This window comes from Phacochoerus africanus, chromosome 11 (genome assembly GCF_016906955.1).
Source record: "Phacochoerus africanus isolate WHEZ1 chromosome 11, ROS_Pafr_v1, whole genome shotgun sequence".
Lineage (NCBI taxonomy): Eukaryota > Metazoa > Chordata > Mammalia > Artiodactyla > Suidae > Phacochoerus > Phacochoerus africanus.
In genome coordinates, this window is record NC_062554.1 from 138,282,240 (window position 1) to 138,307,187 (window position 24,948).

The window sequence follows — 24,948 nt, forward strand, 5'->3', positions numbered from 1 at the left end:
GCAGCCCCGGCCGCCCGCAGCCGCGCACCGCAGTCGGCCCGGCGCGAGGCAGTCCGCGCGGAGGACGCGGCCCGGGGAGGATGGTGCCGCCGCTCCCCGGGCGCCGAGCGCAGCCCGAGCCGCCGACCCGGCGCGCACGGAGTTAACGGCGCCGCGGCGGAGAGAGGGGAGCCGGCGCGAGCCCGCGCGCCCCCGCCCCGCGCCCGTTCCCGCGCCCCGCGCCCCGCGCCGCGGGCTGACGCCGGCCCCGCTGCAGGAAGCGGAAGGCGGGCGGCCGAGCGGCCAGGCACTGCCCAGGCACTGCCCGCGCCGCGATCCGGGTGTGCACGCGCCGCCGCCCGAGCCGAGCCCGGGGTGAGCCCGCGACCGCACCGCCGGCTCCCGCGCCCGCGCCCGCGCCCGCTCCCCAGAGCCAGTCCGCGCTGCGAGCCGCGGGGTGCTCGCCGCGCCGCGCCCCCGGCGCTGAGACGGAGCCGGAGACACGGTGGCGTTCCTTTCTCGTAGGGCTTTTTGGCTGTTGGCGACACTGATGTGACCCCCCCCCCCCCCGGAATGATGGGGACCTTTTTGGCGTATGTTGGATTTGTTTTCTTTTCCGTTTTATATGTGCAGCAAGGGCTTTCTTCTCAAGGTAAGTCTGTGCCCATTGGCAAATATGCATTTGCTTGCGCGCTGTGTGTGTGTGTGTGTGTGTGTGTGTGTTCTCTATGTTCAGAGAACGGCCAGGCAGATGTGGTGCGGTTCCTAGCGAGGAACAGAGGAGCCTTGTTCTGGGTGGCATTTCTCTTTAAAGTTTATTAAACAGCAGCCCTGCTGGATTTCAGCGAGCAAATCTAGTTGGGTGCCTGACACGAGGTGGGTTCCTCAGCGAGCACACACACAGGGTTAGGAGTGTGTGAGTGTGTGTATGTGTGTGTGTGCGCGCGCGCCCCTTCGGTGTGTGTGCACGCACAGGGTAACCACTCGTGCATGCATAACCATCGCAAACAAACGGAGCTGGGGATGGGGGACTCTCCATGGCCAGCCCTCCTCCTCGAGGTAGGCAGGATGGGCTTAGAGTTTCCTTTTTCTGGGTCCTTGTGACTTCGTTTGCATGTGTGTTTATCAAAGGACAGACTCCTCTGAGGACCCAGGAAAAGGCACGACTTGCTTTACAAACAGCAGCAGCCTGCTGAATCCAGTTGTTCAGGACTTCGCAGGCTGCAGTGATCATTTCAGCACCATGAACAGATCACATCCCTGCTGCCAGAAGACTGCATCACTTCTGCAAGCAGAAACGCCAGGGACTCTGCCTTCCAGCTTGCACAGAAAAATCCTTTCAGATCAGAATGTCTTCTTAACACCTCCCATTTCCTCTAAGTATCAATACAGTTCAGTTTCAATAGAGAGCACGTTGGGATTTTACAAAATTTTTGCAAAGAGACACTGATGGTGCCTGGATTTAGACCGTGGGGGCAAAGTGCATCCCCTCCAGTCAGCCAGGCAGACCCCGCAGTCCCCCTCCCCACGAGTGTGCATGGTGAATGTGCACTTCTGTCCGCCAGATCTCTCCAAGACTTGGAGGGATCAGCAGCTCTTCGCAGAGTGTCCCTCAGACAGGCCGAGAACCACCATCCAAAGCGTGCCTTGTTAGAGAAGTGCCTTTGGGCAAGAGGGAACATCTTATTTCTGTGAGTTTCACCATGACTCCATGAATCTTGCGAACTAGCAGCGTCAAGATTTGTCATGAAAAGGCTGGAAAAAAATCTCTCCGGTGACTTCAGAATGATCCTTTATCTGAACCAAGCCCAGGTGTCCGGCTCTTACCTCCCTTGGTGTGTGACAATGTACAATACGATGGCTTGGTGGGAACAACCATGAAGGTTAATTTGGAAAGAAAGAAATATGCACAGCTTAGAAAGTGTGCAACTTGTTCCCCTGCTGTAGCCTTTGAATCACAACTGCACATAATTGTTGTGATGCATCAGGAACGTGCACTTGGACAGATACTCAGACCTCCTACATGAAACATCCAGTTAGTCACAGATTGTTTAGAAACTTGGAAGCAATAAGCTACCCTCATATATCAGCCTGACAGATTTTTCTAAAACGTACTTCACTGATTTCCTCAGTAAGTTTGGGGGATACTGCAATCTGACAAAAGGTATTTGTAGCTAACCGTGGGCAGCTTGGCGAACAGAGGGGAGTTCTTGGCAAGCTTGTTAACCTTTTCCTTTCTCCGGACTTGCTCAACAACAACACGATTTGAGCAAGACACCTAAAATAAGACAGGAAGGAGGCAAAGGAAAGGGGTTGGCGAGCCAGGCCAAGGCCGGGATGTCACAGAGGGAGGGTTGTTCCTTTTTTTTTTTTTTTTTTTTTTTTTTAAGTCCAAGGAAAATGAAGTCTCAAGTGGCACTGGCAAGAATGGCCGGGGTGTTCCAAAAGGGTGCGTTTCTGTTTTGCAGCAAAATTTACCGAGTTTCCGCGGAACGTGACGGCAGCCGAGGGCCAGAACGTGGAGATGTCCTGCGCTTTCCAGAGCGGCTCCGCCTCGGTGTACCTGGAGATCCAGTGGTGGTTCCTGCGGGGGCCGGAGCACCTGGAGCCCGGGGCCGACGTGCCCGGGGCACAGGTAGCGAGTCGCGTCGCCCGCATCCCCCCACCCCCTTCGCGTCCGTCCCACTGACTCAGACCGTGTCCAGCCAGAGTCGGGGCAAGATGGTGCCTGGGCGCCCCCGGGGGCCTCCCTGGCTCTCGCAGTGAGGATGACGCCTAGGGGTGCCAGGGCGGGGCGGGGGAGCTGTGTGTACTGGTGACAGCACGTTAAAAAAATAGGAATGGCATTCTTTTAGTGCAGGTCATTGTCAGCTGTCCGCGATGGCATCGCTGTGTTGCTACAACCCTGGACCCTCGCTGCCCCCTTGGGGACGGCGGAGTGGGGGACAGGAATTCTGTCGCTATTTCCATCACCCCCAGTTCCATCCCCGTCAGCTCCTCTCTCCTCGGCCTTAAGCGGGAGGGAAAGGGAAGGAGAGAGACGGTGAGGAAGGGGAGCCGGTGCGGAGGAGGAGAGGAGGAGGGGAGACGCAGGGGAGGGGAGGGGAGAGGGAGCGCGGGGGGAGAGACGTAAGTGGGGGACGAAGGGAGGCGGGCGGGGGGGAGAGAGGAGAAACAGGAATGGGGAGCGAGGAGGGACCCCGGGAGACCGAGCGGGGAGGGAGCCGGGCAGGGGAGGGGAGCGGAGCGGCGGGGAAGCGAGGGTCTGAATGGAAATTGGAGGCAGTTCTGCAAAAAGGGCTGCGGACGTGCGGGGGCGAGAGAAAGTCTGCGGAAGGGGCGGCGGAGAGGGGAGGCGGGCCGGGGAAGACGTAGAGTCCCGTCCGCCAGACTTCCGCGCGCCCCGGGGACGGACCCGAACGCAGAACGCAGACCCGCGACATCCCGTGTCGCGGTCGCCGGAGTTGGTGCTTGTCCTCGCGGAGTCCCCGCCCCTCCCGCGTCCCGGCCCCAGAGCTCCACCCCCGACTCCCCGCCCTCCGAAGCCCCACCCTCCGAGTCCCCGCCCTCCGGAGCTCCAGCGTGGTCCCCGGGGTCTCTCTACCCGCACCGCCGCCCCCCACTCCCCGGGGCAGCGCCCCTCCCTCTAGGTTTGCACCACCGAGGGCTGAGGGCTCGGTCCCGGCCGGGTCTGAACGTCCCCGTTCCCCCCGCAGGCGGAGCTGCTGCCGGACCGGGACCCCGAAGGCGAAGGGACCAAGATCAGCGTGAGTGTCACCTTGATAGCTGCCCGCCTGCCCGGGGGCACCAGTTAGTGAATTCGGGTGTTCAAAAGCCCTTTGACTCACTGTCCCTAAAAAAGGCCACTTGCATAGGAAGGACTAGAGCGCATTGTCTCTGCCTTACCTCACCAGGCACATGCACATTGAAGCCAACTTAGAATTCACACAATAAAATTATTTATCTTAATGACGTGAATATTTGAACAATACTAGATAATCATTTTGCCACCCAAAGAGGCATGTGACACTTTTTTCTCTCTCTTATTAGCAGCTTCATAACTCTTAAGAGTAAAGAGCTGCAATGCTAATATCCATTCAAAAATCATACCAATAATTATCCTTCAATAGCAAGTAAAACTGACACGAAGATCTTCCCAGGCAGAAAAAAATTAAAGCATCCAACAGGGTGTTCAAGTTATAATGAAAACAACGCAACTTTCACTGTCATTCATAATGCATGGAACATATGCAATGCCAGTGTTCAGATTCATGCACATATAAAGCTAGAAGTATAAAAACTTTACTGGAGGAAGTTAACCTATGGAAAAGGCAGAAATGTATTTCTACTCTGTTGGTTATTGCTTTTCATAGTTGTGTGTGACATCAGAAAAAAAATCTTTTTAGTATACCTCAGATGAAGTCATATAGGATCACTTTATATTAATAGGACTGCTCAGCTTGTTGATAAAGAGTAAACAAGTTTCCATTACTAGAAATATACATAAAGAATCTAAAAATCCAATGACCTACATTTCAAAAGAAAATTTATTCTGAAGCTATTATAAGAGCATATAGTGGTATAAGATTGAGGGTACATTATAACTAAAAGTCTAAAAATATATTGTACTAATGAAATCAAATTCTCAAGTCTAAAAGCATAATCTCAACATGGAAGAAAATGTCAAACAAAATAAGAGATAAACCAGAAACTCCAAATTCATGAGCTCAATGACTTTTTAGAATATTTCTTTTCAGTTATCCTTACATCATAGAAACTTGTTTCTAGTGCTAGAAGAGCTTTGTAACTCAACATGTTTTACGTAAACATTTCATTTTCCATACACACATGTAATGAGACAGATTGGTTGTTTACTGTTTCCCTGTCATCCTTTACCCGTGTCCTGATCCTCCCAAGACCAGTGTCAAGGCAGCCTCATGCATCTTGAGCTGCAGAGGCATGCAGTCAGATGTGCAGCCATGCACACAAGTGCTGGCATCATTATGCCCGGAGTTCACATAATCTAGGAAACTGCATAGGGTTCTAGACACAAACTGAGATAGAGGGCAGGGTGTTCCCAGGTTACCCACGGTGTGACCTTGGGCTGATGTCCTAAACCAGCACTTAATTTAGAATTCCCAGGAGAGCTACTGATGTGAGCTTTGCTCCCTAGAGATGCAGATGATGTTTCTGCAGTAATCCAAACGAGAGCATTTTCTGAAGCTCCTCAGCTGATTCTCATGCATAGTCAATGTTGAAAATCACTGACCCAAACCCCTAAGCCTCCATTTACTCTCCTGTAAAATGGGCAATAATAACATGAGCACCCTGACTACCCCAAACTCTATCAGGAGACTCCGCTGAAAATACCACTGAAACTATAGATTTGCAATATTTTTGTAGTAGTAGTAATAGTCATATGTAAATTTCATATACATAAATGTATGTCATGGTTGTGGGTCAGATATTGGAAACTATTTGCATATACAATTCTATAAAAACACTTCCCAAGTTTGCTTCATTATCATTGGCCATTTGTAAAGGCGACGGCCCGTCACAGAATAACTTTAGGCCTTCTTCTCACTTCTTTTCTCTGTGTTTTGAAATCATCCAAATCCTTAAATCCTGACTGTCTTAGGAAATCATAGGTAATATCTGATGTACATCAAACCCAGATGCGCTGATAAAGGTGCTTATGAAAATATACATCTACGACAAAGCGTATAGAATTCTATGCAGTGTACATAATCTTATATATAATCTTGCTATCAGTTTGGCATGAAAGTTCCTAGAATAAGAGAGTCGGTTTCCATTTTGAAAATCAAACCCGTATTTAACTGCTGGGAGGGGACGGTCCGGTAGCAGCGGACCCGGCGAAACCCAGGGGTTCCACCCGGGGGCAGGCCACCCCAAGCCAATAGGTCAGACTGTGCCAAAACTTGGAGAAAAAGATGCTTCCTAGCTCCATCCATCTTGTCGGTACTCTTAGAGATCACCTCAAAGTGGGGATAAAAGCAGCCCCACGCAAACTCGGTCGTGACGACAGCACAGTCGTGGGCTCTCGGGGCTGCAGCCCGAGTGAGGGAAGAGGCCGTATGTACGGTGCCCTGGGCCCTCCTAGGCTGCGCTTCCTTCCTCTGAACCTGCAAGGTGGCAGAGCGGCCCCAGAGCCTGGGACGCGCGCGCGCGGCAGCCCCGCGCCTGCCGGCATCTGGCCCTGGCTGGGTTGAACGGATGCTCCCGAGATCTTGCGGATGCAGGTGTTAGTAGGACAGGAGAAATAGGATCTCCGGCTCGGACTGCTGGCAAAGCAAAGCTGTGGCCGTGAGGCCATTAAGACCCTTCCATCTTCCAGCATCAGTGAGCTCAGGACGCGGTGTGGGATCCAACTCCCGTGACATAGCGCTGTGTTTTCCACCTGCCGTTTTTCAGACAGTGAAAGTCCAAGGCAACGACATCTCTCACAAGCTTCAGATTTCCAAAGTGAGGAGAAAGGACGAGGGCCTGTACGAGTGCAGGGTGACTGACGCCAACTACGGGGAGCTTCAGGAACACAAAGCCCAGGCCTACCTGAAGGTCAACGCCAACAGCCACAATCGCAGGATGCAGGCCTTCGAGGCCTCGCCTATGTGGCTGCAAGATATGAAGCCTCGCAAGAACGTCTCCGCGGCCGCTCCCAGCGGTGTCCACAGCTCTGCCAACCAGCCGGCGATCTCCACGTCCAGCCCTCAAGCGGTAGCCAAAATCCCCAAACAAAGTCCACAATCAGGTATGGAAACCCGTTTTACCACTCACGAACCCGCCCCAGGAGGCTAGGCAGAGCAGGCAGCCTGATGTCTGGTGCTTTTTAAAAATTGGAGCCCTAGTTCAGGTGGAACAGGCTGAGCCATGAGCCCAGGGAGACAGGCTGGCCTTTCCCGGAGGCCGTGCATGGCCCCTCAGCCGCTGGCAGTGCCTCCTGTCCGTGGGCCTGAGCTGGACCTCTCTTTTCCTCTGTGTTGCCACGTCACAAGCACAATAAATGGTGAGGTGTGTGGCTGCATTATACATGCATGTTCATTTTCTGTCCAGAGTTATGTACGGATAATGACCCAAATGAAGAGACTTAATCAACATGTAAATGAAAGAGACACACCGCATTTTCAGGGACCCCCCGCTTTAAGCAGGCCTAGTTTCCAAGGGCCTCCGATTTTGAAGGAGAAACTCGAGCGGCCTGTGAGCGGGGAGGAAGAGAGGGGATGCAGGGCGGTGAGAGGTGCGGAGCTGGGGTGGCTCTGGTGGCCGTGACTTTCTGCCCACGTAAAGCCGAGGGCCGCGGTTCCCAAGCCAGCTGTACAAGCCCAGCTGTTCTGAGTAGCGCTAAGTCATGCGCTCGGGCCGCTGGTGGAAACTCGTTGACCTTTTCCCCTCGGTTCTGGGTTAGCAGGGCACTCACCAGCCCAGGCTGTCCCGGTTTCGCTCCAATGCTTCATGTCATAATCTTACAGGACGGAGGGGAGGGAGCATAATGTATCATTGGTCAAGCTTTTCCTAAAGGGAAAATAACAACTATAAAGTAGTTTATCATTGAAGAATTACTGCTACTACTGTTGGTAATAGAAAATTACATTGCTAGCATTGAGATCTTTACAGCCACTACATTTGAAAAAATCTAGTCATTTCGTCAGGACGAGTTGACATCAGTATGTAAATCTTTATACATTTAAATTATATAGAGAAGTATGTTTTATATTAAAGATATATCTTTATATGTACTTTATGCATATTTAAAGATATTATCTATATATCGATCTACATCTTCTATATCTGTATCTTTAAATCCTTGCTCGTAAACGACGTTTTTAACATGCCACCCTTAGGCTTCCCGTGCTAATGGAGATGACGTATCCTGGGCTTGACCGAGGGTCCCTCTGGGTTTGCGCTGCCTTTAAGTGCAGTTGAGCAGCTGTCCCGTCGCGCCTTACTCCCAGCAGCTTCAGTCAGTCTCCCTGACAGAGTTTCGCCTCCCTGAGGCCGAATTTGTGCACCTTGGCCTCATTTTCCTGTTTATCATCTCTTTTGTTTCCCAAAGGAAAAAATCCACAGCTAGAATATGTATGTGCGTACACACACACACACACACACACGTTTGTGTATGTGTATGTATATATATTTACATATATATATGTTATCCTTTCGTAGCCATTATTTGGTCATTTTGGTCAAGATTTTACATCTTTGGAGACCTTGCCCCCTCCCTTCCATGCCATCAGGAGAAGCAGCCAGACACCACATGCCAAGTTACCGAGAACCCTCAGCAGGCAGGTTACAGCCTAATTGGTGAGAACTCCAAATCACAGAAGTGAAATTATGGGCCTGCGTAGAAATCATAATTCGGTTCTGTGGAATCGGACAGATAGTCCCTTTTCCAAGTGAAGGAGTCTAAGCATAGAATGAAATGTTCTATTTCTTAACGTTTTATGTTTTGGACTGATGGCCTTTAAAAATATTTTATTGGCTGTCTCTTTCTTAGTCTTGTGATGGGTGCTAAGTGGTAAACGCTGCATATCTCCCGACCATCTTCAAATAAAAGTCACTGCTCATTTTCCGCCTCAGCACCGGCCTCCCTCCCGGCTTGTTCACGAGGAAGTGTGAAAGGAGACAGGTTGCTGACTCATGGAAGCCTGCATCCATTCAAAGCCATGTTCGCTAAACTTTATCTGCTAGAGCAAGGATTCATCTGAAACACATCCAAAGTTTTCATTTCTATTTTTTCCACCAGTGAATATACTGGAGAATATCTTGCCTGCACTTAACAACATTTTCTAACTGCTCGTTCCGAAGCTGGGGTGCCCCGGCCACCCATTTTAGTCCTGTGTTACATTGCTGTGCTTTTGGCATATTATTGCATAAAGTGCAGCATTTGGGATGGATATTGACATAATATCCAATTTAATGTAATATTCACATCCTGATTTCTGATTTCACTTTATCATTTTTCACATTATATTCAAATAAAGCTGATTTCAACACCCATGCTTCATTTATTCACTCATTTCTTCACTCTCCATCCTTTTAAGAGCTTATATGCCAGGCACTGAGACACAAAAATGGAAGACATCCTTCCTCCTTTCGAAGAGTTTATATTTTTTTATGTTTTCATTTGCGAAAAAACGAAGTATCTGTACATTCCACTGATCATGCATCTTTCTTTTCTTATGCTTTTAAAGGCAAGACATGATAAAGACACAAAAATGAACATCTTGCCTTTACAGGCCAAGAGCTGTCCTAGCCTTTTGTTACTTTGTGCCTCATCTGTGGTGTATAGGACACTGTGTTACCAGCTGTTGCCAAAGGCTGGTCTGTGGGCCTTTGATCTTCATCATAGCCTTTGACTTCCTTGACTAAACTATGTAGATCGAAGCACTCAACTCCTAATTCATGCTCTTTTCTGTCAAAGAATTTCTGTCTCCATGAAGAAAAAGTATTAGCTGAAAATAACTATGTATACACATAACTCTATGTATAAACATGTCATAGAATGAACCAGTTTTCCTAAAGCATACATTTAGGCGAAAAAAAAAAAGACGGAAAAACAATCTATGACCATTTATATAATGCAAGATAAAGAAAACATTTAACTCCTGTGTAATACAGCTAGCCCTATATTTTTTCCCGATATTTTTCTAAAAGTTAGTGTGCATGCGGACTGTCCCCTCTGGATCTATCTTTCCGATAGCTCTTGGTAGAGTCTATTAATTCTACCCCCGTTTGAAGAAAAATGATAATAATGAAGAAAAATGATAAAGCGAGCAGATACACAAAACTCGGCTTTGGCGATCCCTTAACCATTTCTGTTCTTGAACTCTTTGGAACTCTGGCCAGTCGTCTGCACTGGCAGCTAACGTTGCCCAAGCGCCCTACAGGTGTTCTCAGGATGATGGCTGCCCATTGGGCAGCAACCGTTGAGTTCCCTCTTCCACCCAGGCTTGACGGAGGCTCTGCCACAGCCCCAAACACCTCAATAGACTACACGGCTCTCTGCTTGTTTCTCTGTGTCTCGGGGGCACATCCACTCCCCGCAGAAGTCAAACGACCCCTCCAGCCACGCGGACGCCCTCGCCGTTTCCTTCCTTTGTTGGCCTCTTTGTCCCCTTCTCCGGGCCGCTCCCCTCGTCGTGCGGGCAAAGCCAACTGAACTGAGACAAGCGCCCCAGGCCCAGCCTGGCCGCCACAGCCCCAGGGTCCCCCCACCCGGGTCTCCCGGCAGAGGTTCCCCCTCCTCAGCGCCCCTGCGCCCACCTGCACCTTGCGTCTCCCCTCCTGGGAAGGGCCCGTCGTGGGGTCCTCGCCGCCGCTCCCCGGGGGCGCCTCCTAACTGGCCCTGAGTGTTTCTGGTGGCTTCTCCTAAAGTCCTTCTTCGATGAGGTTCTTCTCCCTTTCCCGGCGCCTCAGCAGCTCCTGCGTTTCCGCGGTTTCAGCCGCTGTCAAGTGCTTAGGCGACGGCGCGGTTCCGGCCCGGGTCGGTTCTGATTCTGATTTCTTTCCGAAGAGCCAGACAGAGGCTCGCCGTTGTCCCAGGACCTCTCCCCACGTGTGTAGCCCAGAGCCCAGGACGCTGCGGACCCCAGGCAGCAACACGCGGCACCTCCTGCGCGCGCTCGGAGCCTGGCCTGGGACCCACCGGCAGTTCCAGCACTGCCCTGCCGGGGACAGGCAGCTTCCGCTGTGGCCTCCTGGGAGCGGACCCCCGAGGACCCCGCGCCGCTGCCCTGAGCCCGTCCTTGGCCCCCAGCCCGGCTGCCCGCGCACCCCAGCGCCAGACTCCGGACAGAGAGCAATTCATCGTTGTTTGGAGGCCTTCGGTTTTAGGGTGGCTTGTGTCACAGCAATAAACATGCAAATCAGCCCCCTAAGCCCCAATATTCAAAATCAAGTTTATGGCCTTAGCTTTCTCACCAAAAGGCAATGTCCTTCCTTTGGTGCTGGCGGAGGTGATGCCGTCCTCGCACCCGGGTCTGGAGACGACATTTAATCTGCTCCTGTCTCATCTTCCTCTGTCAGGTGCCACAAGGCATTGGCCATTCGCTCTGTCTCTGTAAATGTCCTTGACCAAATGCATCGCTTCTGTTCCACCAACACTGCCTTACTTCTCAACACAGGCCCTTCTCTTCCTTCCTCTAGTCCGAGCTTGTATTTCACCTGTTTCAATTGCAATACGTGGAACAGAGCTCTGCAGAATAAGTATTAAATAATTAGCATTTCCAAAGCACCATCACTAACTTCCAGGGCCTAATTTCCAGCCCTGTTTACCAGATTTCCTAATCTTACCCAGTCTTCCAAATGGCTGTTTCTTGGGTGTTCGCAGTTGTGTCTCACCTCTGCGCTTTTGCAAATTCTGTTTTCTTTGCGTGGGTCTTACCGACTTTGCAGAGTTCCTACTCAGATGCAAATTCTTTTATAAAGCTTTCTCCTATTGTCTTCGACTCTGCTGTTGGCTCATTCAGGTCTTCAGGGCAGTTTGTTTGCCCTTAACCTGGAAGCCCTCGCTGTGTCTCCTCTGTGTGGTAGTGATTTTTCCCTGGCACTCTCCTCCTTTGAATGCCGAAAGTCCCAGTTCTGGGAAAGTCCAGACTCAGACTCAGCAGGGAGGTGCTCCCCCTAAAGATAAGCACTGGCTACAAAGATCATGGATTCCCTTTTATTCCTCAGGAGGGCCCAGAGCAAGTGAGGCTCAGGTCTGGGGAGAAAAAGGAGAGAGAGAGCCAGCATAGCTTTGCTTTTATCTTCTTTTGCTTATAATTATATTTGCATAAATAGACAATAGTGCCGCTATTCCAAAAATGATCAAGATGCCTAAACAGTGGTTCTCAAATTATGTAGTTCAGATATCCTGTGCCAGACTTACCAGGGAGCTTGTGAAAAATTCTTATCCCAGGGCTCCCCTCTGTACCTACTGAATCAAAATCTCCACGTCTAGAACCGAAATACACGTTTTTATGGGCAGTCGATTATGAGTATGGTTATTTCTAAAAAGGCCTTGTGGGTAAGAGAAAAAACTTCTTTATTCTTTGCTATGAGATGTGTGTGCGTCCATGATGCTACAAAATGCTTTTTAAGAAACGGGTCTTTTGCCGTTGTTGTTATTTGTCCAGCATTGTTCTCTTCACGCCTGTGATGGGGGCTGGCCCTTATGAGACTGACTGGCGCGGCTGAGGTGCAGTCGTGTTTCTGCGTGTGGTCACTCAGCGGGAATACTGACTGTCTGAACTCAGAAATGCGATTAGTGCGTTTCCAACACGGACGTGAACCTGAGTGGTGAGAGGCAGCTGCTGCCACAGCTGTTAGAAGCCGAGGCTCCAGGAGCCCCCTCTGCAGCTGATAAATGCGGCAGCATTCCCATGGCCAGAGTGAGCAGGAAGGGCCTTACGGCAGCTCTGAGAGCTGCCAGAGGCAGGGCCGAGGGGCTCCCAGGACTGCCTCCCGATGGAAAATACAGGACATGGAGCCCGCGTCCAGGTGGAGCCGTGCTGCCGTCCAGGCCTCAGTGTTGATTTTGGTTTCAGTGATCCAACTTGGCTGCTCACACAGGTTAAATTGATTTGATCGTTGTAATCCTATCAGTTAAATAGCTGCTTTGTACATCAAGCATCTATAACTAAGATGAAAAATGGATTTGAGGCAATGCTTTGGAGGACACAGGCCAAGAAATGTGCTACAGCTGTGTCTGGCTGGGTAACTCGTGGAAATTCCATAACCAAGCGGGTCCTGTAACTCCAAGGCTCCCGGCCTGCCGAAGGGTTTTCCCCCGCGAGGCCGCCCTGAGATGCCTTCAGGTTTCCCCTCGGCCCCTGGGAGCGCTGTGGCTGAGCAGACCCGGAGCAGAATTGGCCAGCGCTGTGCAGTCTTGTCTCAAATGGTTTCATGATCCTTGAGATTCCAGGAGGCGGCTAGAGGAGCAGTTTTCTGGGTAGATGACCAGAGGGTTGAGACGTTGCTGGAAAGACCTCACTCTGTTGGCCGCAGTGTTGCCGAAACCTGGCCTCTGTCCACCGGTGCCGAAGAGCAACGTGGAGACCGTTTTGGGTGAAGGAGACGCAAGCTCACTTTCACCGCTTTGCCAGGCACGGGGGGCCACAGAAGTCTGATGCCTCTTCCAGACCGTGTCCTCCACTGGGAAGAACTGCGGGGACTTTGACAGGGAACAGGAGAAAACCAGGATTCCGAATAAGAGTCAGGGCTGAGGGCAGATCTGCCTTCCTCTGTCTTTGGAGGAATCTGTGGTCGTTGAGGTTTGGCGTCTGGAGATCTCAGCGTGACCCTGGCCATCCTCTGGGCTGTCGTATCTCGATTTTTCCTAAAATAAAAATACGTGAGCAAAGGGCGTATTGACCAGAGAGTAGGGCAATCTAGGAAAGCCCTCAGAAAAAAAACTTCATGTGCTTATAATCTTGGACCCGCAGGCAGTTGTGCTCAGGGCTCCTCTTCTTTAGCTTATGGGCGGTTGTGCGGAGGGTGCAGTGAAACGGGGCAGAGGCAGAGGAGGGTTCCTGGCTGCTCGGCTGTGTCTAAATGATCCATTTCTGAGAAGCGTGAGAGATATCGCTTGCCTCTTAGGTGTAGAAGATGTGCCTGTGTCATTATGCGTGTCCCTTGGGGGAACCAGGACCCTGCCCCAAGGCTGCCCTGTTGTGTCTTAACTGTTCCTCCCTGGTCTCTGCATCCCCTCCCTTCCCTGATGGAGGCTGAATGAGGCCCAGGCCCTAAAACGAGAAGTGGGGACACAGAAAGGCTTCTGTGCCCGGGAGCCCCACAGGGCCCTGCTCAGCCACACAGCTATTTTTTTCTCCTTCACCCAAAGCTCTGTGCCCATGTTTCTATTTGGCGCCAGTGGACAGAGGCTGAGTCTTGGCAACAAAAAGAAGCAGGCATCCGACAAGAAAAAAGGAAGGCAAGGGTTCCTTCGCCAAGGAATGCTGCTGCCACTCAGAGCACAGTCAAGAGACTTGCTCTCACGTCTCATCGGCATCAGTCACAGCTGTAAACCTCGCCTTCCTCATTTATTAAATAGGAACTCAGAGAGTTTGTAGGATTAAGTGAAGTTATGGCCGTAGAGAGCACGGCACTGACAGCGTTGGGAAGTGGCTGGCTGCTGTATTAATGACTCCTAGTGCCCGGCCTGTGTATTATGACTCCAGCAAGGATTCGTTGAGAGTAAACATGACCTGGCAGGACGAGTGCCTTCCTGGGGGGCAGTGGCTGGGCTATGAGCTAAAGAAGGAAGAGTGGTTTCTTGCTCATAATCTCAGGGCTTCCTTTTTTCTTCCGTCCCAAGGCCATTAACCAGTGATAAACTGTCCTGTACGTAACTATGCCATATTAGCCACCAGCTGTCTTGCCCAAAGTTGGAACTAAATGGCTAACTTATCGGTAAAAAATAATAATACACTTCCAAAGGATTTTTAGGACTTTGTGTGACCAAATAAAGGACGTATCTTTGTGAGCTGAACTATTCACACTGGCTGTCATCTTAATTCAATTCAAGCTTTCCAAAAAGACCCTCGGAATTTTTCAGTCACTGGTTATGGATATACCTAAAAACATACACAAGTGAGACTAGTATTAAAAGCTTTAAAAAGAGAGAAAAACAAAGCGGGTTCGGAGTCCGCTAGTAAGAACGGTGTAGTTTGTGCACGGAGACGGATAGAGGTCTTGCCTAGATTCTCTCTACCAGCTTGTTTAATGAGCTGCATGCAAACCTCTCTGAACCTCAGACTCTTCTTCTGGAAGACTGAGGTAGCAACACATGTGCCCCAAGGGTCGTTTTTGCCGTAAGTGACATGACTATTGTAAATGCCAGGTCGAGGAAACCTGCCGGGTGAGTGAGCTTGGGATGTGTTAGGGGTCGCCCCCTTTACCTACGAGGGTGTATTATTACATAACCATGGGGTCAGAGGGCAGCAAAGGGACATCAACATGAAGAGAGATGAATGAAAACAAGTGTGGCTATAGGTCTAAAAACAGTCAAATCAAAGACCATCTGATGAACTCAAAAATATAATCATGATAGAATGATTTATTTCACTAATAAATAACAAAAAGAAATGTATTGTTACAATGTATGGTCATATCCAAATGAACTTCAGTTAATTAAGGAGCTAAACAGAAAAGAAAATTCAACATAGGAAGTTTAGCATAAAATCAGAAGCCTGAGACTTTGAAAATTTAAAGTTGCAAAATAATCGAATGAAAATAACATTGTACTATAAATAATTTAGAACATTCATTTAATTCATTCATGTAATTCATAAGTGATAGAGCAGATAAGGAAATATTTGTGTCTGACACTCAGGAAAAGAAGGGAATCTGAGTTTTACAGACGCCATGGTTATGTAATCCGCTCCAAATGACAGAGATATCAAAAGTGATCACATTATATTGACAAAACGAGATAAAGATGTAAATTCAGAGTTCCCGTCGTGGCGCAGCAGAAATGAATCTGACTAGGAACCATGAAGTTGTGGGTTCGATCCCTGGCCTCACTCAGCGGGTTAAGGATCCAGCATTGCTGTGAGCTATGGTGTAGGTCACAGACAAGGCTCGGATCCTGAGTTGCTGTGGCTGTGGTGTAGGCCAGCAGCCGTAGCTCCGATTAGACCCCTAGCCTGGGAACCTCCATATGCAGCAGGTGAGGCCCTAGAAAAGACAAAAAAAAAAAAAGAAAAGAAAATGTAAACTTAAACCAGGTCTCCGTAGGACAGCAGTGGTCACACAGAAAATATTTATGGCACAGAGTATAATTCTCAATATAGCAAGGAAAATGTATAAAATACCTAATTTTTTAAAAAAGACAATAACAAATAGTATAAAGATGAAAGCCATTAGAATACTTGGTAAAAGTTTAGGTTTGAATAAATGAGTAAATATGCTGCTTTATTTATTTATTTAGCGTGTGTGTGTGTGTATTTTTAGGGCTACACCCTCGGCATATGGAGGTTCCCAGGCTAGGGGTGGAATTGGAGCTGCAGGTGCTGGCCTGCACCAGAGCCACAGCAACGCAGGATCCGAGCCACGTCTGTGACCTATATCACAGCTCATGGCAACACTGGATCCTTAACCCACTGAGCGAGGCCAGGAATCGAACCTGCATCTTCATGGATGCCAGTCAGATTCGTTTCTGCTGAGCCACAACGGGAACTCCGATATGCTGCTTTGAGATGCATGTTTTTAGATATGCTGTAAATATGTCAGGTTTTTCTAAATATCTGTAGACTTGATGCAGTCCCAGTCAAAACCCTAGTCGTTTTTTTACAGATTTGACACAAACAATCTTGGCAATAAGAAGAGCGTGCATCCTCAAGGTTACAGTGACTTGGCACTCTGCTGCTGCATTATTTGCAGGGCGAGTTGGCACGTCCCTTCTGGAGGGAAGTTGGCAGGAAAGATCAGCCCTAGGGCTTGCGATTGTCCCTGGACGATGCTCCTGGGAGGCGGTTCCAAGGAGGTCAGGAGCGAGGCCACCCAGGCCCAAGTGCAGGCTGCTTCCCAGGGGTCTGCCCAGTGCCAGAAAAATCACGTGACCAAGGAGCAGCCCTATGTCCCCATGAACATGGCAAAACCTTACCATGAGTAGTAAGCTCTCTCTAGAATCCTGTTTTCAAAGAATGCTTAATGAAATTAGAAAAGAACCAACATAGAATAGAAGGTGGAAAAGATATAGGATACGAGATACTACATTATAAATCTATCTGAGGTACCTGCGTAGAAAAAAGTAAGAACTCTGTGAAAATGCACATCAAAAGTCATGATAACTTGACCATTTTTAATTATTTTATTGTTTGTATGGATACCATTTGTACATTGATAATCTATTACTTTTGTTATAAGAAAAAAATTATATTAAATTCCCCAAATTTAGGGAGTTCCCATCATGGCTCAGCGGTTAACGAATCTGACTAGCGTCCGTGAGGACACAGGTTCAATCCCTGGCCTTGCTCAGTGGGTTAAGGATCCAGCGTTCCTGAAAGCTGCAGTGTAGGCCGCAGATGTGGCTCAGATCCTGTACTGCTGTGGCTGTGGCTGTGGTGTAGGCTGGCGGCCACAGCTCTGTTTCAACCCCTAGCTTGGGAACCTCCATATGCTGTGTGGCAGCCCTGAAAAGCAAAATAAATAAATAAATTTCCCCAATTTAAAAATAGGCCAATGGCAGCTCCTGAGAGAAAGCAATCTAATAAATAAATAAATATTCAACAAATAAACGAAGGAAGGTTAAGTGAAATAAAGGCGTGAGAGTGTGAAGCTCATGGCCGGTTAGAAATATACCGACATGCGTATGCACATGCGTATGTGTGTATTTAAAGCCCGGCTGGGAGAGCGGTGAACTCAGAAACGGCTGTGGTAGCACGGAAGTTAAGAACCCTATGTCCTATTTCCCAGGAGCTGGGTGAAGAATCTGACCAGATTACTGATTCTGCATTTCTAAATATAATCGGTGTGACCTTGATAGATTTACATTGATTAAATAAATCAAGCACATAGAAAGTCCATAAATCAAATGTCATGCAGTCATTTTTCCCAATTTGGAGGGAGACCAAAGTGGTGAGCAGCGCCTGGGGGAACCAGGGAAGAGCAACACACTAGAAGATTTATAAATGATAATTACGTTTTATTTCCTATGACACATGCTTGAAAAAAGTCTGCGAGCCTTTCTGCAGAATCCTACATACGTCGAAAAGGCCCAGCACAGGTTCAACTCTCGGTGCTTGAACTAAAGCAGATGACAACAGCCGGGAGCACTTTTTAGGGTTCCTTCCTGGAGACAAGTGTCCTGCCTGCCGTGGGAAATGTGCTCCGGGTCACAGCCCCCAGCGGAACCATCCCGCTGGGACCGCTGTCCTCAGCTCCCTCTGCCCCGCGCCCCGACTGGACGGTGCTAACTCCAGCCCTCGGACGAACTTGAGGTTTAAACAGCGGTGTGGGCAGCACGGCCACACGTGTGTGCAGGCCCTCGTGTGCCGCCTGTGGTCATCCAACAGGGCAAGGGTGAATGTCTGCCTTCCCGTTGTGAAGGAGAGTTGCTAAGTAACAGTGAGAGCAGAGGAGCTCCCGTGCGGCTCAGCCGTGGCGTCAGAGCAGCCGCTCAGGTCACTGCTGTGGCGGGGGTTCTGTGCCCGGCCCGGGAACTTGGCAGGCCGCAGGTACTGCCGCTAAGAATAACGAAAACATACATGCAGGAGGCATATTTAGGTTCCGTGAGCAAATAGTTTCAAGCATTTTTGTTTATACACCGGTAAATGTAGCGCTAATAATAAATCAGCCTTATGTATATGCAGTAAGGCAGTTCCTGAATATGTGAAGTACTAAACGTAATTGTTTGAAAATATTTACTTTTCCATGAATTTATGTTGTTCTCCCATTTTGTTAAGGCCACTCATTTTCCCATGTATTTCTCTCTTTTTTAAACATGATTTTTGTTGTTGTTATAGTTAGTTTACAGTGTTCTGTCAATTTTCTACTGTCCAGCAAAGGGACCCGGTTGCGTGCGCGCGCGCGCGCGCACACACACACACTCAACACACACGCATTCTTTTTCTCACGTTGTCCTCCATCCGTGTATTTCTAGTGGGCGGACTTGAGGAAGCGTAGAGTTCGTAGGAGGAGGCATTTCCAGCTGAAACTATGATGTGAATCAGTCTGTGGCGACGGACGGGACGGGTTCTGAGTCTCAGCGCCGCCACCTCCTCGCTGAGCAAACGTGAGCTTGCTTGCATCCCGTCTCAGCTCCAGTTCCTTAATCAGCAAGGTGATCCTGGCGGCCTCGGGGACCACGGTCAGAGGGAAAGAAGCAGGAGCTGCTGCTGATCATCGCCCCGCCCGCACCCAGATCACTTCCGACTTGGACGAGGAGATTTCGATGATGCTCTCTGACGGTGCTTCAAAGATGCTCTGGGAAGATGCACCGTGGCCTTTGCAGGCAGGGGCAGCCTCACTGTTGTGTGTCCATTCTCGAGTCCCTGACCCTGAAAGCCAGCAGGGGTTAGCTGCAAGCAAGAAAGTCTGGCACGTTCTGTGAATGGCATGTCACCGCCGTGTCACCTTGTCCCTATCCTGCATACATGGGCGCCACACTCCTCTCCCTCGGCTACAGTAAGAGGCCTCATAACCGGAGGAGAGGCGTCTCTGCGGGCTGAAGGAGAGCAGGAAAGGGAATTTAAACAGCCGTTGCCCATGTGCCTGGGAAAAATAGGCGATTTAGGTACTAGGTCAAAATGAAGCGTGTTTCTTAAAAAAAAAAAAAAAAAAAAAAGGATTTCTGGAAGAAATTGGCACCGGACCCATAAGAATCTAATAAAAAGATACTCTTTTCAAAAAATTACTGGATTAAAATCATCCTGTTATTTGACCTTTCCCTTAAGTCATGATTTAGTCTGGGCAAACCTGAATAAAAACCGCATTAGAAGCGAGCTCACGTTTTCCCACACAGCTGTCTTCACACCTTAAACCCGGCGTCTGTAATAAGCGAGAGGTGCGTCCAAGGCCGTCCATCCCTTGAGCTGCAAGGGACAGTGGTCTCTGTACGAGCCCGGCCTCTTCAGGCAAGACAGCGTTTGTTGCCACAGTTCCATGTTCGGGTTTGCTCATATGATAAGCATCACCAATATCCACTTTACGAACTAAAGATTCTGGAGGCAGACCCCGAGCCACAGCAGGCGAGGGAGCGTGTCCTTTCTCTTTTCTTCCTCCTTTTAACCCCCTCAGACCCGCAAGCAAGAAGAGAAGCGAAAAACCTCTGAGAATTGTACCTGAAGCCGTAGGCCGGTGCCCCGAATGGGACCCGTCCCCACGTGAAGCAAGAGCGGGGCTCATCGCCAAATAGTTGCACCAGGAGCAAAAGGTATTCGAGGAGCTGTGGCAGATGGGAAGAACTGTCTGCATGGTTGTGTCAACACTCTCACTTCCTTTGAATTAAACACCCGGGTCCTCTTCTGATGAGCTTCCTGGTGGCCTAGAGCTCCGGGTGTCTTTTCCTGTCACTGCCTGATGGTGGCACCTTGAGCATCGGTTTGGTCTTTTTCTGGCATTAAAAGTCTGAAAATAGGGAGTTCCCGTCATGGCGCAGTGGAAACGAATCCAACTAGGAACCGTGAGGTTGCAGGTTCGATTCCTGGCCTCACTCAGTGGGTTAAGGATCCGGCATTGCCATGAGCTGTGGTGTAGGTTGCTCGGATGGGGAGGGGGGGCAGGCTGTCTGCCTCAGGGAGTGTCAGAAGGCAGCATGTCCAGGCTGAGCCCACCCGACTGCATCGCTGTTTCTCCTATTACCTCTGCTGCACTGCCCGCTCGCCAGGTAACCGGGGCAAGGGCTTCCAGGACAGGGTCCCTCTCCTGATGGCAGGTTTCCTCGGGAGGTTGGCGAGAGGAGGAACCAGGACAGGGCGTGCGGGGCACGCGTGGGCCTTCGTCCCTGAGACGCAGAACGTGGAGCCTCCGTGGCAGCCACGTGCAGGACTGATGCAGAGAAGAGGCAGCTTTGCCATCCGGCCGGTAGATGCAGGAAGGGGTCGGCCATGCACACGGAGCCATCGGAAAGGAAGGTGCCGACGGGGAGCCCAGGTCTTCGTCCTGCAGAGGGATGCGGGCGGCCGGCTCTCCAGGCTGGGGACCGCGCCGGCCAAGCAGGCGGGAAGCCTGCGGTGACGGAGGGGCGGTGGTGGACACTGAGGATGAAACGTCCCCACCCTGTCTAAGGCTGTGACTGCTTTGCATTTTGCTTCACCTAAGAAATAGACGGCGCTTCTGTATTCTCTAAAGTGACAGTAACACGCAGCGCGATGAAGGATTTGAGGCTTTTCTTCACACTGCTCCGCGGCCAAACTCTCCTGTGTCACAGACGCCCGCAAGCGACGCTTGCTCGCCCACATCCCGGGGCTGAAAATGCAGGCTGCGCATCTGTGCTCGTCAGACTCCTAAGAAGACCTCTTAGACGTTTCCATTTGCAAAGCGGAGAAAACGCCCCCATGACCCACCCCCCAGCGGGGAGATCACGCCTGAGGGAGCCCCGGGGAAGACCTGGGGCGCAGAGGCAGAGGCGGGCGACACTGTTAAGCAGACGTCGAAGGAGTCATGAAAGCACGTTATGAGTCGGAGGGAAAAGTCTGGGTTCTGCTGGGCTCCTCCTCGTGGAGCCAACCCTCTCACACTCCCTGCCCGTCATGTAGATCCCGTGGCATCTCCCTTTCTTCTTCACATGGTATTTTGTGTTGGGGGCAAAAGTCCAAAAACTCAAAACATTGTTTTAAATTTTGAGAGTAATAAAAAAAATCACGCGTTTCATCCTTAAAGAGCTTGAGGAAAGGTATGGATATGGTGGGTTTATGAGCCAAGGTAACAGCCGCGCCAAGGCCCTTAGGAGAGACTCAACAGACGCCACTGCAGGTCAGAGGAGGAGCGTACCACAGATGCAACGGAACGCAGGTTATCCGTGGGCAAGACTTCGTGGGCATCTTAGTGGGGGAGCAGGTTACCCTGCTGGGCCCGCGCCTGGAGCAGGAGAAACCACACCAAGCAAAGCAGAGGACCAAACACTGGGCCTGGCACACTGATAGGAAAACACACACTCAAAACAATAATACACCACAATTATTATGCTCATTTCATAAAACAGGAAAGAAAGAAATACCTTATTTGGGATTTCAGAAGTGAGTGGCTACAGAGGAAATTAGAACTCGGGGCTCCTGGTGGCAAGTCTGAATCTTACTTCATAAAAGTAAAGTATTTCTATTGCAAAAAAACAAGCGTAGAGCATAACAAGTGGCCAAAATTTGCATTTTACAAAAAAAAAAATTAATTTTCTCTAGAATGGACCCTAGTATGTTTGATAAACAATAAGGTTACCTTCAGAGGAGTGTCCATCTGGATGAAATCAACTACAATGCTTATTTGTTCAAATTACACAGGACAGATTATAGCAGTTTTTGGTCCTGCCTGCAGCATGCAGATGTTCCTGGGCCAGGGGTCGGACCCGTGCCACAGTAGTGACAATACCAGATCCTTAAACACTAGGCCACCAGGGAACTCCTAATTTCACTTTGGAAAGTCTGGGGATTATAGGAATGAAAGGAGCACACATCTTTTTATTCCAGACATAAATGAAACCTAGAAAGAAGAGAGAAACAATCAGTGACTTAACGACAAAAGAGATTTGTTTTAGAACTTACTGTACAGGGGAAGAAAATATAATTGGCTTGACAGAAATAAATTTCATTTAATTAAAAACATGCTAGGAAATGCACCTGCCTGGAGTGGGTGAAAGATAAACTATCTGAAAAAAATGCTGTGTCGTGATGGTCTAACGCATGTCTGATAGCCATTCAGAATTTTAAACTCAAAGTACTCTTTACAGTGTGTAATCGGGTTTGTTGCCAGTCATACCGCTCGTGTGAATCTTGTTTTAACTTGCACATACTGGACGCAGTATGATAGGAAATGTTGGGTCAGGATGAGGTAGCTGCTTCCTTCAGGAGCAGTGGGATCAGGCTTCTGGGAAGGTGGGTCAAGCTGTGTGATGCGGTTGCAGCAGCTTGGAGCCCACTGGCAACGCTCGTGATGGAAAAGGAAACCATTAATTTCACAAAATATCTTTTTTGAATCATTTTCCTTGGTTTTTATTGTTTTTAGCATTTCTAAAACCTTTATTCAATATCAGACACACTTTGGGTCAAGTTCTGTTGGCAATTTAAGGAGCCGTGTTATTTTTTTTTTCTTTTTTTTAAATTAAATGAATCCATGTCAAAGCATATCTCTTCAAAAGGTAACAAGAGCACATAGTTCATTCTGGAAAACTCTAAGGCTAGCGGTCCTCCGTAGATTGTATGTATTTTCTTTGCATGATCTTTGTACTTATGCGTGGGCACTCCTGTTGCTTTTGCATTTTTGAACCTTGTCACCCAACTCGAGTGAAGCCATCCTCCCCAGAGACCCGCCGCTAACCTCCGGGTCATCAGTCATTCGGTTTCTGGGTTAAGTACAAGATTCGCCTTCTGAAGGAAGGCAAATCAATCGGTGACAATGCTAACGTCATCTCACCAAAAGCAGGAACCTGAATCTGCTAAACGGCCCTTTAGAAGCCTGAGCATTTACACGACAGTGACTTTTTTGAGAGCGTGTGTTTTCACCTCGGTTTCTATCTTTGCCAGGACAGGCCTGAACATGATTTGGCTAAAATATTGAATTTTCCTACCCTCACCTCCTTCAAACCTTTTTAACCTTCCTTGAATTAAAAAGAAAGAAAAGAAATGCCTTAAGGGTCATCACATTTTTGTTTTCTTACTAATAAAGGTATTAAATATATCATTTGTAGATTACTGGATAAAATCTGCCTAGAAAAATGCCAAAAATACAATTGAATTCTCTCCGTTATGGAGTCTCAGAGCTCGTTCAAAAAAGTGCAATTTTTGCTATGGCTCTAACTTTACGCAGATTTCAGGGATAAAATGTGAGAAAGCTCTTCCTCTAAAAGCAAATGCCCCCGTCCGCCCGTTCCTGGCCCCCTTCTCCTGGCCCCTGAGAAGCCCGCCGGCTGCTCTTGGTTTGGGGCTTTCTGCTTAGGCGGTGAAGCTGGGGTGGGGGGGGGTGTCTTTACACCCCAATATAGGAACCAGCAAATGACTATAGGGCGTGATCCTCAGAGCATTACTTGAGGGAGAAGGTGTTCCCGACCGTGGGACGGCATGTTTTGAAAGCAGACAAAGCCAACAAGACCACTTCCTGGGACTGAAATACTCTGTATGTGTTGTTATTTGCAGTGCATGCCAAGACACTCATGAGCACCAGAGCCAAGCTGGCGAGCTAATTAAATATCTATGTGTATGTGTTTAAAACAGCCTAATAAGGAGCGTTGGAAATCCTGGAGATGAGCGAATATCTTATAACTTCTTCCGCAGGTGCGAGGATGGCTACAAGCCATGGACTTTCTGTCCTGCTTCTTGTTTGTGGCTTTGTGAAGGGTGCTTTGCTTTAGTCTAAAGTGCTGACTTTTTTCCAATATCACTTTCTCTTCTTAAAGCAAAGAGCAAATCGCCTGTAAAATCTACGGAGCGGACAGCAAAGTTGACCCTAAACTCCAAGCACCACTCTGCACCCACTGTACTTCTCTAATTACCTACACACGGAGCGCCTGCTTTCGGAAGCGTAAACGAAGAGGTTATCTCACGCTTTGTTCATATCATTTTCTTGGGCAAATCACAGATCTTTCATTTCAAGAGAATTAGTGTCAAGGGATAGGACGTTTCCTAATAGCAAGATCTATTTTTTTCCCTTTTCTTTCGCCTACTCAAAGCATCATCTCACTGACTGCTCAGGGGTTGGCCTGACTCTCCTTGGTAGAGGGAATATTTCCGACAGATCCCGCTGATTTCCTACCAAAAGACCCGGTATCTGCAGGAAGTAAGCAGACATCGAAAGGCTACAGAACATAAACAATCGTCAAACACACCCCCCGGTTTGCTTGGGGGCAGGAACAAAAGTATCAACACAACGAGCCAACAAGGAGAACGTCATTTTAAATAAGAAATAATAAAGGATTTTTTTTTAATTTTCCCTTTTTCTTGGGTTTTTCTCCTTTTTCTTGATTACAGTTCTTGTTCAATGGTGACAAGTGCTGAGTCCGGCCAGTCCATGTCAATCCTGGGAGGTTTCTCTAAAAGCATTTGAGTGTTCTGTATTTCAGTGCATTTTAATTCATTTTGCAATTCTTGTATATGCAAATGACAAATTCTGCAAATTGCTTATAGTATGTGTGATATAACTTCAAAGTAGATAGACTCTGAGCCTCACGCAAGCTGGTTTTTATCATTTGCTATAGAAATATACACAAATAAATATCTATACGTTGGGCATCCACCAAACTTTTTTGGATAAAGCATTTCTTTTTCACTTACGATTCCAATATTGTGGGGGTTTTGTAATGCATCGTTTCACTTCCACAGGCTT

The 24,948-nt window shown here is 49.0% G+C and overlaps 1 protein-coding gene across 1 annotated transcript; it reads left to right on the forward strand.

Annotated features, from left to right (window-relative positions):
• The first annotated feature begins 552 nt into the window (after positions 1-552).
• On the forward strand, positions 553-23,977 carry VSTM2A (V-set and transmembrane domain containing 2A). The gene is made up of 5 exons (XM_047754176.1): positions 553-631; positions 2,448-2,614; positions 3,696-3,746; positions 6,412-6,748; positions 23,901-23,977. The coding sequence occupies exons 1-5, from the start codon at positions 553-555 to the stop codon at positions 23,975-23,977; spliced, it is 711 nt and encodes a 236-aa protein (XP_047610132.1).
• The last annotated feature ends 971 nt before the right edge of the window (positions 23,978-24,948 follow it).